This window comes from Typopeltis vanoorti, chromosome 5, assembly GCF_054136105.1.
Source record: "Typopeltis vanoorti isolate ZY-2024b chromosome 5, IOZ_Tvanoo_1.0, whole genome shotgun sequence".
Lineage (NCBI taxonomy): Eukaryota > Metazoa > Arthropoda > Arachnida > Uropygi > Thelyphonidae > Typopeltis > Typopeltis vanoorti.
This window is the reverse complement of record NC_143553.1, coordinates 84679387-84693883: the sequence shown is the minus strand read 5'-3', so window position 1 is coordinate 84693883 and position 14497 is coordinate 84679387. Positions and strand designations below refer to the sequence as shown.

Here is a 14497-nt window from a genome sequence, read left to right as displayed (position 1 = left end):
ATTGTATAAGGCTTTGATTAGGCCACACATGGACTATTGTGCCCAGATTTGGTCACCTGGTTTTCAGAAGGATGAAGAGATGTTGGAAAGGGTCCAAAGGCGACTGACTAAGGTAGTTTCTGACCTCTGGAATGTCGAGTATGAGGAAAGATTGAAAAGATGTAATTTGCAGAGACTAGTGGAGAGAAGGAAGAGGGGAGATATGATAGAGACCTACAAGTTGGTAAGGGGTTGCTATAGGATCAATGGTGGAGAAGTTCTACAGCGAATAGTGGGAGATCAGGGGAGAACCAGAGGTCATCCCTGGAAACTGTATAAAGAGGGTGTGAGTAGGGGAGTGAGAGGCAGGTTTTTTTCGTGCAGAGTTGTGAATGATTGGAATGCCTTGCCTGAGAGTGTGGTGTCTGCAGGGAGTTTGAATGTGTTTAAGACCCGGTATGATGAGATGTGTGTGAGATAAAAGGACCTCCTAGATGAGTCTTTGACTCCATGAGGTCTTGTTTAATAATAATAATAATAATAATAATGAATGTCGATGGTAGGAAAATAACTGAATCAAACTAAATAGTAGAATCACTAAGTGAACACTTTGCAAGAGTATGTTATCCAGGTAGAGATATTACAGTAACGAGAGAGAGAGAGAGAGAGAGGCAAAGGCTAGAACTGAGATAAATGAAATGGAGGTGCATAACATATTACAGAACCTTAATGTGAATACAGCTATGGGATTAGATTATACCAACTCGAGTTTTTACAAGGTGCTAGGGAGGGTGGAAAGAGGGGAAAATAGTTCCACTGCATAAAGGGAGCAAATTACTGACCAATCAGCATATCAGTAGTTGTTGTCATGGTACTGGGGTTGTTCAAGAGCAAAATAAAAGAATGTATAGATGGAAATGGGGGCCATGCCTCAGTAACATGCTCCCATTTTATAATACAATAACAGGTGAGTTGAATAAATATAATAGGTTTACAGTGATACTGCTAGACTTTGCAAAAGCCTTTGACAGGATACCACATGGATTTCTAATCAGTAAACTGCAGCACATGGGGATGGATATCGGGTTGGTGTGGGGGATAAGAAGGTGGTCGATGGATAGAGATAGATCATAGAGTAGTTTACTCAGGAGTAAAGTTCAGAAGAAGGCCTACTGGCATGCTGCAGGGGCTCTGATTTTGGACTGCTATTGTTAAATTTGTACATTGATGATGCAGGAAAGGACCCAAAAGGAACTGTTCAGTTGTTTGCTGATGATGCAAAGTTGGGCATAGCAATAGTTAATAGATTATGTTAAAATTGTGCAGGATTATTTGCAGTCTATCCAAATAAAGTATAAAGTTATGCATTTTGAGAAAAGATTACCAGCTGTATACCACATTAATGGAACTGTACTCCAGGAAACTGATGAAGCCAGAGATTTGGGAGTGTTATTGGATGTTAATAATGTTAGTGTGTTAGAGGGCACATAGCAAAAGCGGCTAAAGCAGCTCATCAGATTACTTGGTTACTGAAGAATACTTTGAGGAGCAGAGACAAGCAGGTTATTATTCCTCTTTATCAAGCCGTGATAAGACCCATCTTGACTACTACATCACATATGGGATTTAGTGTGTGTCTGATGTATTTGTTGCTGAGAGTGAATGGTTTGTGTATGAGAGGGGGGGGGGGGAATTGGAGAAAATATTTGTAGAAAATGTTTCATCAGTGAGTATGAGAAATGTAAGTTGTGTCAGGAGAGAAAGAATGGAGCAGTGAATAATAGTATGCAAAATATGAATGAGAGTTTGATGGAAGTGGTAAAGTAATAATGTGGATGATAAGATGCTAGTGAGGAAAGAAGTTGCACGCTTAACTGGACTCCTTCACAGAATAAAATGTGAGATACAGTGACTGCAGAACGATTGCTATGTGGTACAGAAGGATGGAGAATGAAAGAAAGAGTGAATGGGAAAAGCATAAAAGTGCAAGAAACTGGGAGGAAAAGAGATAGTATTGTATGTTGGTGAATGAGTGGAATAATCTGCCAGAGTCTGTTGTGGGTGCTATGACAGTGAATGAGTTCAAGGCAAAATATGATAGATACTGTGTGAATGTCGAATAGTTATGATGGACATGATGTTTAGGGCCTCCTCCCTCGATGAGTCCAAGGACTCCATGGAGTCGCCCGTAATAATAATAATAATAATGTTGATTTGATGATAAGAGGTATACTTAATGAGAAAGTGACGAAAGCATGTTTTCCAGGTGCGAAGATAAAGAATGTTAGTGAAGCTATAAGCATGCAGAAGAAAGAAACAATGAATGAGTTAAAATGAGAAAGAAGGAAGGATGAATGAATTAACTGTTTTGCCAGGCACGAATGATCTGAAAGGTGAGAAATATGCAATAAGAGAAGATATAAATGAGTTGTTAGTAGAAGCAAAAATGAAGAGTAAGATAGTAAAGATTGTGAGTCTGCTGCCTTGGTATGACAGGAGAGAACTGAGAAGAAGAGCAATGATTGCCAATGAGTCAATGAGAAGATTGTGCAATTTATTGATGTATGGAGTGAATTTGATGGATGAAAGACTTATGTATGTCTGATGGACTACATTTAAATGATCTTGAAGTTAGATATTTGAAACGTTGTTTAGTGAGAATGTTTTAGTGCAAAACCAGGAAGACTAGAGATATTAGGGAGGATAAAATAAGCATGTCATTAACAGACAAATTACGGAGACTACAACCATGTTAGAAATAATTATTTTAATTTCCTGATGTTTCAACCTTCATATTAAGGTCATCATCTGGAGGTACACATATATATACATTGACAAGCTATATTACATTTCACAGAGTATGCCAAAGAGAGAAATTTGATCGACGGTTATTCTACTGGACTGACCTCTAGCGAGAGAAAATAAATATAATAAAATAACTACATCAAAGCTATTTTATGAGAACATCAGAGAACAGTTTCATAAAGATAGATTTATAACAGTAAAAGTGATGTCCTAATTTAACATGGGAGTTGTTATATTAGAGTTAAGATCATGGATTATCTATAATCATATTTATAATTGCCTTTTAGGCAGAAAGGTTATGCAGGTAGAATATATGCCTTTCATATTCTTGGGATTTTTTTAGACCATCATTATTGTTAAGATTAGGGTGGTTGATAAGAATTTCGCAGGCCTCCTTAAATTTGCATTCATATCACGTTTTGGTTTGATGTAACCAACAGGTGCCTTTTGGGGTATGAAAGTAAATTTAAGGAGGCCTGTAAAATTCTTATCAACCACACTAATCTTAACAATAACGATTGTCTAAAAATCCCAAGAATATGGAAGGCATATATTCTACCTGCATAAACTTTCCCTAAGAGGCAATTATAAATACGATTATAGGTAATCCATGATCTTAACTCTAATAACAACTCTCGTGTTAGCTGGTCTTGGGCGTGGACAGCAGAGTTTTTTCTGCCAGTTTTCCTGAGGTTTTTCATCTCACAAGCATGCAAAATGGCTCCATGAACACATACGGATTATAGTCAGGAATACTGACCCAGCCATAGGCCTGATTGGTCAGCTATGCCAGTTCTGAGCCTGGATAAAATTTGGGGGGAATGAGATGATGCTGTAAAAGGGATTCCCGGCCATTGTATCATCATATGAAAATTATTAATTATTCACATGTTAACCCTTTAACTGCTGAGAACGTATTATTACAGGCTCAGAAATACACGCCTGCTTTGCTGAGTCCGTATATGTATGGTTGGTGTGCCTCCCATATTCAGACAGTTTTTTAGTATGGAAAGAATCGTTGTAAGATATTCAAACTTCGCAGGTAGTTTCCTACATCTATTGCCAACCAATTGAAGTTTATTTGACTTGGGTTTCTGTCCTTGTATGACATCTAAAGAAAAAAATTTGAACTGGTGCAACTAATCATATTAAGCTCCTCCGTAGCATGATTGGAAGAGCAATGGTACATTGCGCCCTTCGATTGGAAAAGGCCTAAGTTCGATTCTCGTCGTGACAGGAGGAATCTTTATATATGGACTTTTTCAATCGAAGGTGAGTTAGCCGATCTCATACAGAGGTAGCAGGGTTTTTTCTCCTGGAAACTTGGGTTTTTCAACCCGCATACAGACAAATCAGCCCTTCACGCAATTTACAGACAAAAAATACTAGTTGTGGTGGAGAACGGTAGATGGCGTTAATGTGGATGATTGGTAGTAGAGGTTTGGGTGGAGACTGAGAGTTGTACAGTAGGTGTCCTCCTGCGATGAGTCTTCAGACTCCTTGGAGGTGTCACGAATAATAATAATAATAATATGCAGCACGATGCATAAACCACGTGACTGCGGAGATTTCCGGGATGTCACAATATGGCGTCTACCAGTAAATATCCACGTTATCTTACTGATGATTAAATTGATGAATTGTTAATGTTAAATTGTGAATGAAACTATGTTGTGTAATTTAATTTTTTTCATTCACATTTAACATTGCTTATTATGTATTAATCATGATTTGTATAAAAATTATTTATTATTCCTTAATTTAGGATTACTATTTAAATATTTATTCTAAACTTAACCTACTATTAATTTATTAAGCAATAATATGTACAGAATTTATAATAACTAAAATATATATATGATGTAACGAAAAGTGTTATTATAATTAATTGTATACGTAATGAAAAAGCTGATTAAGTAGCTCAAATATTCTGTTTATTCTTATTTGTGAAAATTTAACGTTATGTAATTACTCATGTAGTAGTAGAGCATTGTATTACATTAGCGAAATGTTTGCGTTCATTTGTTGTCATGGAGATGCATGAAATAAACAAGCATGAGTCGAAGAGAGCATGACCTTCGAACCGAAAGGAGAGGAAAAGAGATATAAGATTTTTAATTAGAGAGAAGAGAGGAAGTTTTTGCGGAGCGGGAAGGAGGGTAGGATACAAACAAAGGAAGTGGAAGAAAATTATAAGTTCTCTAGGGCAGAAATTCATGAGAATAGTGTTTAGAAGTGAGCCAAAACATAGTGAATCATATACTTAGCTGCAAGTGAAGTCAGCTGTGTTGTAAAGGAAAATTAATGCCGTAACCGGATAAATAAAGAACTGGACATTCAATGCAAAATTCTGATTAGTTCCAGTTAGTCTAGGATTACGTCTTAATTCTATGTTGCCCTGAGAAGAATTATATTGAAATTAACTAGTTTGAGAAAAGTAAACAAGGAAAGATATCAGTGCCTTATTGATGTGTTTTTTTTAGAGTAGTGAAGTGCGATTAACAGTAGTTCAGTTAAATCATTGGAGAATTTTTATTAATGTGTTCCGCTAACGTAAATAAGTTAATTCATAAGTGTGCTCACAATTAATTGATGTATTGAAGATTGTATCTGGTAAGAGTAGTCATACTTGTTTGTTTATTCTAACATTAACATATCTTCGAAGTTCAAAGTCCGAAATAAGATTGCTTGGAATATTGTCTACCTTGATTAGTGCTTCCTGTGAATTTAAACATTAAGTACAGCTGATAGATATGTGGAGAATGATTAAATAAGAAGTTTCGTTTTATTAACTTGAGTTAAGAAAGCTTGTGATTTTGAAACTGTGAATTGTATGTGAAAGTTTAGAACATTGAATTGGCATGAGTGACTTAGCAAGATGTATTAAGTTGATTGCATTGTTTCATTTTAAAGCAGAATTCTTGTATTTGTTATATATATCATATATTAAATGTTTTATTTTGTTAATCAAAATATTGTGTTTGCCTGAATTCCTTTTTATTGCACCGTTCATAAATATTAGAATCTTGCAGGAACCCCAAGTGGAATAGTAAATAATTCGGCCTAAATAAATGAGGAGACTGCTAACTTAATTAAAAATTGATCCTACTATTTTATATAGACTAATCTAAAAATAGGGTGGCGCAGTATAATTATAAATTTCCCTACTTTTGGATCGGTGATCAATTTGCAATTAGTTGTTATATTGATAAGAGTGACTTGAACTAAGATGGCGGACACTAATTAACAATGTCACGACATTAACAACAAATGAGTCGAGAGAAGAATTGTCCAAGTTAAGTGAATTGTGTACTTCAGATGAAGAAGATCCTGGTGATTCTACATAAATTAATGTCTGTAATTTGCATAATCAAGTAGACACCCCTTGATTATGCAAATTTTATAAAACACTATTATTGCCATTTTTGTGAGTGAACAAGTGCATATCAAGAATGTATGATGCTGTCCAGACTTCTTACTTCAGTAAGAATTTTAATTGATTTTATTTATAAATTTTTTGCAAAATTAATTCAGCACATGGGACAATGTCAGTAGAATATAAAATTAGCAGTTAAAGGGTTAAATTAGGACATCACTTTTGCTGTTATCTATTTATGTTGTCATAAATAGAATTTAGCTTTGATGTAGTTATTTCATTTTATTTTTTTTTCACTAGAGGTCAGTCAAGTAGAATAACCATTGATCAAATCACTGTCTCTTTCGTGTGAAATGTAATATGGCTTGTCTCTGTATATATGTGTATACTCCAGATGATGACCTTAATAAGACGATCAAAACATTGGGAAATTAAAATAATTATTTCTAATAGGGTTGTAGTCGCCATAATTTGTGTGGGGGGGGGGGGGGGTGGGGGGGGGGGGGGGTGGGGGGGGGGGGGGGTGGGGGGGGGGGGGGGTGGGGGGGGGGGGGGGTGGGGGGGGGGGGGGGTGGGGGGGGGGGGGGGTGGGGGGGGGGGGGGGTGGGGGGGGGGGGGGGTGGGGGGGGGGGGGGGTGGGGGGGGGGGGGGGTGGGGGGGGGGGGGGGTGGGGGGGGGGGGGGGTGGGGGGGGGGGGGGGTGGGGGGGGGGGGGGGTGGGGGGGGGGGGGGGTGGGGGGGGGGGGGGGTGGGGGGGGGGGGGGGTGGGGGGGGGGGGGGGTGGGGGGGGGGGGGGGTGGGGGGGGGGGGGGGTGGGGGGGGGGGGGGGTGGGGGGGGGGGGGGGTGGGGGGGGGGGGGGGTGGGGGGGGGGGGGGGTGGGGGGGGGGGGGGGTGGGGGGGGGGGGGGGTGGGGGGGGGGGGGGGTGGGGGGGGGGGGGGGTGGGGGGGGGGGGGGGTGGGGGGGGGGGGGGGTGATATCCCACCATCCTTCTCTTTCAAACGTGCACTCGCGACACAATCGGTACTAGCACTTTCTGTCATCAACTTCATATTCGCATTCATCAAGTCCTCGTTCAGGTCACATTTCGCACACACCCTTCTTCCATCCGCACTAAACATCCACAAATCATTTATGTAGTCGAAGGAATACATATAACAGACCTCACACTTAACGAACCGACTGAAATCCAAATTAAAATCATGGAATGACAATGCCGCCGCCATTTTTTTTTTTTTCCTCTGCAGGTTACTAGGTCTAATATTAACGTTTTCGTATTTAGTTTAAGCAAGAAAAAAAACCCCACACTAATAATATCGGTAGCATACAACGTTTACAGCTGCTCCTACTTAAACAATTACGCATATATACTTAATTATTCCTAGTAAAACTTATCTGAATCAGGAGCTCTTCAAAACACGTTCGTAGCGCTTGACCCACTAGCGCCCCCTTTGACATTATGCAATGTCAAATAGGATTTCACAGTTTTCCGATTTGAATGAGTTGGTAATAACATTACATAAGTGTAGCTATGAGTACAAAGGGATGTTGAAATGCATGTACATGAATACAAGAAGTATCATAAATAAAGGTGTGGAGTTTTTGGCATTAGTCAGCTCGACTTCGCCAAAAATTATAAGCATCAACGAGACCTGGTTGACTGAAAATGATATAATTCCAAGGATAGAATGTAAAGGTTATTTTATTTTCATTGAGGATAAAAGGAACAGGACAGGAGGTGGGAATTGCTGATGATAGTTGAAGAATTACAACCAGCAAAACAGAAGTTAAAGAGGATTTTACGTCTAAGGAAGATGGTTAATTTGAGACTGTCTGTGTGAGATAGAGGCAAACAGGACCAAATACTTTGTTGAGTGCTGCTATAGACTGGGAATCCACAGGAAGATGTAGATGCCATGTATCACCAGATTAGCAAGAGTGTAGGCCAACAACTTTTATGAGAGACTTTAACTATCAGGACATTGCCAAACATGTGGAGTTCTCTGTCAAGAAGGGATTTATGTTCACCTACAAGGCTGGTGATTATGAGAGACTTAGTAGTCATCTTGGAACAGTGCCTTGACTTGAGAAGCTACAAGGAAAGAATGTCAGTAGTGCATGGCAAGTGGTAAGAGATTGCTTGAGAGTAGCAGAATCAGACTGCATACTCAAGGTTAGGGAGATAAACCAAGTTGGAATTAAGTGGATGAGTAGGTATAAAAAGAAATATCTGCAAAAAAATAAAACATTGTGGAGGAAAATAAAGAAAAAAGTGATCAGCATACTCATGAGCAGCACAAAGTGAAGCATGAAGAGTGACAGTATGGTAAGGAAGGGCAAATCAGAAAATGAGACAGAATTAGCTAAACAAACTAAAGTAAACCTAAAAGGTTTTTTTTTCCTTACATGGCAAGTAAGAGGAAAAAGGACCATGGCAGGATGACTATAAACAATGCTTATGGTTGGAAGGAAGCTGAGCCAGTTGAATTGCTCTGTGATCATTTTTTTCAAAGGTGTGTCATCCAGGTGGAGATTTTATAGTTGCTGATGTTACAGACAATACGGCTAAAGAATACCATATGACCATAAATACAGACAAAACAAAAATCTTGATAATTGGAAAAAACGAAGAAAAACTAAACTTATCCTTGAATGGATCAACAATTGAACAGGTAAAACAATTCAACTATTTAGGAACAGTAATAACAGAACACCTAGATACCATGACCACTATTAAACTTAGAATATCGAATGCATGGTCATCATTTAATAAGCTAGGTAAAATCTGGAAAAATAATCAAATCTCCAAACCTCTAAAAATAAAATTATATGATGCAATTATAATACCCACTGTGCTATATGCTTCAGAAACTTGGACATTAAAGAAGACAGAGATATACGAAAACTGGAGGCTTTCGAGATGAAATGACTCAGAAAAATAAATAAAACAAAATGGACAGAAAAGAAAACAAATGAAACTGTAAGACAAGCCTAAAATATACAGACTTGTTAATTGAAAAGATCAAAAGAAGACAACTTCAGTGGTACGGATATGTTGAGAGAATGCCATCAAAAAGACTACCCAACCTTGCTCTGTATGCAAGAATAAAAGAAAACAGAAAAAAAGGAAGACCAAGAACTAAATGGATAAAAACAATAAAGGTCAACTTTGGATTACAAACATATAGACAGCTCACTAGCCACGCAAGAAACCGAGACTCCTGGAGGTTGTTGTGGAAACATGGAAGACTCAACCAGTCCCTGACGGAAGTAAGTAAGTAAGATGTTACAGAGACACATATCAAAATTGAGATAGATGAACAGGAGGTGTTCAGCATATTAAAAAATATCAATGTGAACACAGCAGTGGGACTGGATGACATATCAGCCCTTGTACTATGTGAATGTGCAAGAGAATTGGCATTGTCTCTAATGAAGTTGTTCAGTCTAAGTCTCAGCTCTGGCAGGGTTCCAAGAGAGCAGGAAGAGGGTAAGATTATAAAATTGCTTAAAGGTGACTCTCAAAGACAGAGGTAGCAAACTACAGACCAATTAATATATCAGGAGTGGTTATTAAAATATTGGAAAAGTTGATGAAAGATAAAATACAACAATCATGGATTGGGACACGATACTCTATAGTGGGCAGTATGGCTTTGTAAAGGGTAGGTCCTGTTTTAGTAACTTGTTCACATTTTATAATAAAGTTATAATACCATTGGATATAAATTTTTGATACGAAAAAGACTCACAATCGGAAACCCCAAGTAATGCAGTTTAACATCATTTGTTGTTCATAAAAAAAAAATATCGTTCCTAAAATTGAAATGTGTGACCCATATAATCTTATTTTGCAAGGAAAGAAAGCAAAATGTCATATTTATTTCAATAAATGTTATTTAAAAAATATAAATATTTGACATATTTCCAATGCAAACAAACATTTTGATTATTTATTTTCACACATGTAAAATTCGTTTTTATTTTGGGAAGAGATACAATAAATAAACTGTGCAGCAAAAAAGGGTCAAATATCGTAGGACAGTAAAGGAAATTCCAAGTAACACAGTGCACATAAAGACAATAATCCGGTAACTGCGGTGGGAGGGGGGGTGATTGAATTTTAACAGATAGAATGCTGATGAAGTTTCATCAGCATTCTACCTCTTTATTAGATCAGAGGGATTTTGAGTATATTTGCGAACAGATATATTCAACATAACTTAGTCAGTTATGTTGTAAAAAGTGCCATATTTGAAGAAATATTAGCAGCATAATAATAAAATAGCGAAACTCATAATGCTTCAGAATAACTTGATAATTTTGATAATACCAAAACAAGATGAGACACATCTGTAGAAATCAATTGTTATTATTATGATTATTATTATTAGAGTACTTTTAATAACGAACTCTATAAAGATATACTTAAAAAAGATGTACTGGTTTCATTTTGTCCAGATGGTTTTTGCTTCTGGACTACCTATACTTTTAGACTATTGTTCTTATCAATATTACTAAATTCCAATCTCCTTCTCTGGAAATTTTCTCTTAGTAAATGTTTGACATGTGTTGACCAACCACTGAGTGACTTAGCAGTTTAATCCAGAGATTAAATATATGGTCAGTTTAATCCATAACATTCTTAAGACTATTTCACCCTGTGATTTCCCAGAATCCTGTTAGGAAAGAACAGATCGCTGAGTATTGAACTTGCGATCATTTTGAAATACGTTCCTGAGACAACAGAGGTTTTTTTGTGCGCTGCTGCTATTTGTATTGATTAGTTGGGTAAGATTCTAGTTATTTTAGGGTAAAATGTCGAGTAAAAAAGTGGATGTTAGCGAGCATAGCAAGTTATCGTTATTACTATTTATTGCCTCTACGTTTTAACTAAAGCTGGAATTATTATGCTTATTACTGCAACTAAAAAAAATCAGAGCTGGAATTGAATAAATCTTAATAAGGTATGACTTGGCGGTAATCCTATATATATATATATTATATATATATATATATATATATGTGTGTGTGTGTGTGTGTGTGTGTGTGTGTGTGTGCTTTTTATGTGAATCCCAGGTCTCCCGTAAGTAAGGTGGTCTCGCACTAGGCGACAAAATTTACCTTTCACCTAAAGTTGGGTGGTTGGAAAGCAGATACGTTAACCATTCTGTCAACCAGGGAGACAATACTATGGATGTTACTGCAAACTGAAATGTTTTATATTTATATTTAGATCCATATTGTAATTCCATAAATATGACGATTTTTGCTACAATTTTTATTACCGTCAATTCAAAATTTTTATTTTTAGTAAGAATATCTGAACTTTACAGTTGAAGTTCCTATTTTTACCTTAATTAGCAAGCTTAATTTGATTGCATTTAAATTCTTTTTTTTTTAAAAAAAAAAACTTTTATCACTATACTAAATTATTACCATACCTTTTAATATTTTTTCAGTATTCAGAATTTTTATAGCAACTATGATGCTTGTCAACAAAGCTTGTCAAACAAAATTAACGTTTTCAAAATCAACGTTTTCAAAATCAACAATCAACATTGCAATTGAAATCTTTCACAGAAAGATTTTAATTACAACTTTCTTTAAATTAACTATGATTCAATTACATGGAATATTTAAAAGTTTAAATAATATATATATATATTTAGACTTACATTAAAAGATTTTAAACTATTTAGAAAATTTAATATTAAATATAAAGTATCGTAGAAGTTGCATAATTATTTATAATCCATCAATATAAGTTAGTCATTTATTTATATAAAATGACTTACAACATTGCTGGTCTAATATTACCAAGATTTTTTTAATATTAATATTTATTGTATACATGTGAAATTAGTTTTTATTTTTGGAAAGAGAGACAATAAATAAATTGTGTACCAAAAAGGATCAAATATCGTAGAACAGCAAAGGAAATTCCAAATAACAGTAATTAAACTGATAGTTTAGGTACCGTTATTTGGCTAGTATTTGTAAAGCAGTATACTGTATACAAGTGTATATACCTAATTATATGGTTAAAGTAGTTGTTGCAGTCGGTAAGAATATATTTTTCAATTAATTTATTATTCTTATTTTACTGTTAATCCTTTATTTTAACAAAACCAAGATGCTACTGTTTCTATTTTTGTATTTTTAGCTTTTAATGTAATTGTTTATTTTACATGGATTTGTTTTTAGCTAATAATTTGTTACAATCTTTAGTTGGTTTTATTTTAGATATAAGAAATAGTTTTGCTGCTGTAAATGAAGAAGCGAATTTATTAACAGATGAGACAAAATTTAAAGATGAAACGGAAAGAGTTAAAAAACGAAAAAAAAATGAGTGACGAAGTTTCACAATCTAACAATAAGATTATATTACACGGGAAAGAAAATTTCGCTGTGAACACTTTTAATGTCATTTGCGATAAGTTAATTTTGAAGATTAATGAAAGAACAAAAAGCTATTTCGACATATTAGATATGTTTGACATTTTTTTGAAGAAAGGTATAGATCAAGACAAGTACAAGACTAGTATTAATAAAATTTACTGATGAAGTTAAGCAATTTTTAATAATGATAAAGGAAGAAAATTCTTCAATTAAAAATATGTACAAATTTATAAACGATGGGTTAAGGTCTACTTTTCCGAAAAAGTAGACCGTAGAAACAATTTTAAAAATATTTTTGATAATGCCTATTTCAAATGCAAGTGCTAAATGCTCATTTTCAGTGTTGATTATTTAAGAAGCAACTTCACCAAAATAAAACAAGTGACTTGTTTTATTATGCATTGAATCAGATGTAACGGACTCGATTAATTATGATAACATATAGATATATTTGCTAAAACCAAAGCCAGAAAAAAAAAATTTTTAGTTATTAATTTTTTTATTTAAATTTGAACTGATTTATTTTTATACTCTTTTAAAATGGAAATATATGTATACCAAAGTTGTATTATGTTATTAAAATGAGTTCTTATGGAAATGTTGACTTTTATTTTCAATAAACTAAAAAAATGCTTATTTTTGAGGCCTCATAATGATGTTGCACCTCGGACCTCCAAAAGTATAAATGCAGCCCTGTAATAGACTATAAAGAGTCTGGCCAGGTTCCCCCCCCCCCCAATTAAAATTCTTCTTTATTTTCCATATTTATACAATTTCTCAATTGAGTGCAAACCATAGGTTTAGCAAGATTTTTGTTTCATCATTTTACTACAGCAACATGTGTTAATATAATGGAACTCTATGGAAAATTATCATTTATGGTAAAATTTTCGGGAAAATTATTCAGTGATCAATAAGGATAAAATTGTGTGTTTATGTGTGTATGTGTGAAAGAGAGAGAGAGAGAGAAAGAGAAATAATAATTACCTGATAATCAAGATCTGAGCAAACACGGCAAGCTAGTGAAGTTTTCCAAAGTAAATGGAAATTGCACCCATCACAGGTTCCATCAGCACAAGATGAAGGAGAACTGATTTGACCATCCCCTTGTATACTGCTGTCACAACGAAGAGTAATTGTAGTACTGCGACCATTCTGACAGGCTTGAGTTTTTCTAAGAAAGAAAAAAAAAACATTTCTCCATATATTGTTTTGATTAAAAAGTTTTTTTTTTTTGTTAAGCAAACAATAAAGAAATGTAAAGAAAAGATATGCTCTTTCTGATATGAAAAAGGGTGAGACTTTAGGATGTCTGAGTTGATGCCCAAGCAATCTGAGTTGTAGTTTTTTTGACTATATTGACATGTGGTTCTTGCTTAGCCAGATTTAAAACTGAGAGTTAGTGACACGGTCCATTCAGGTGTATCCAAGGCTCAATCTGAGACATGTAGTTCCAAAGGAGTTAATTAGATCTGTAGTTTTTTGGCGTTAATTGTCCAGGTTTGAGAACCATACAAGAAGATGGATCTACTGGTTGCATGGTATAGTCTTAATTTGTCTTTAATGATATTAATGATGATTTCCAGATGGGGGTAGAGTTTGTTATGGAAGACTAAAGCCAGCTGTTTACGTTTTATATCATTTTCTGTATTGCTGATGTATGATCCAAGGTATTGAAAGTCCTTTACTCTTTCTAAGGGTTTTCACAACCTATTGAGAATACTTTGGACTTTTGGATGTTGATCTGCAGACCAATAAGTTTAGCCTGTGCCTCTAGTAGACTCAGATGCTTTTGTGCATTTGTTGGTTCTGTATCTTAAGTTGATGATGATGATGAATTATTATTATTACTTGACACCTCGAGGGAGTCCCAGACTCATCGAGGGAGAGCAACCACTCTACAACTCTTCGTCTCCACCACTCACTCCTCCATCCAC

The 14497-nt window shown here is 35.7% G+C and overlaps 1 protein-coding gene across 3 annotated transcripts in view; it reads right to left on the bottom strand.

The window, feature by feature from the left end:
* The window catches only part of LOC150106608 (endosome/lysosome-associated apoptosis and autophagy regulator family member 2-like), a 594368-nt gene that overhangs the window by 137075 nt on the left and 442796 nt on the right, over positions 1-14497 (bottom strand). For all 3 annotated transcript variants that reach the window (XM_090392568.1, XM_090392569.1, XM_090392567.1), the window contains one exon: positions 13548-13734. In XM_090392568.1, the coding sequence (XP_090248694.1) occupies positions 13548-13734 (187 nt within the window). The remainder of the gene's footprint in view (positions 1-13547; positions 13735-14497) is intronic.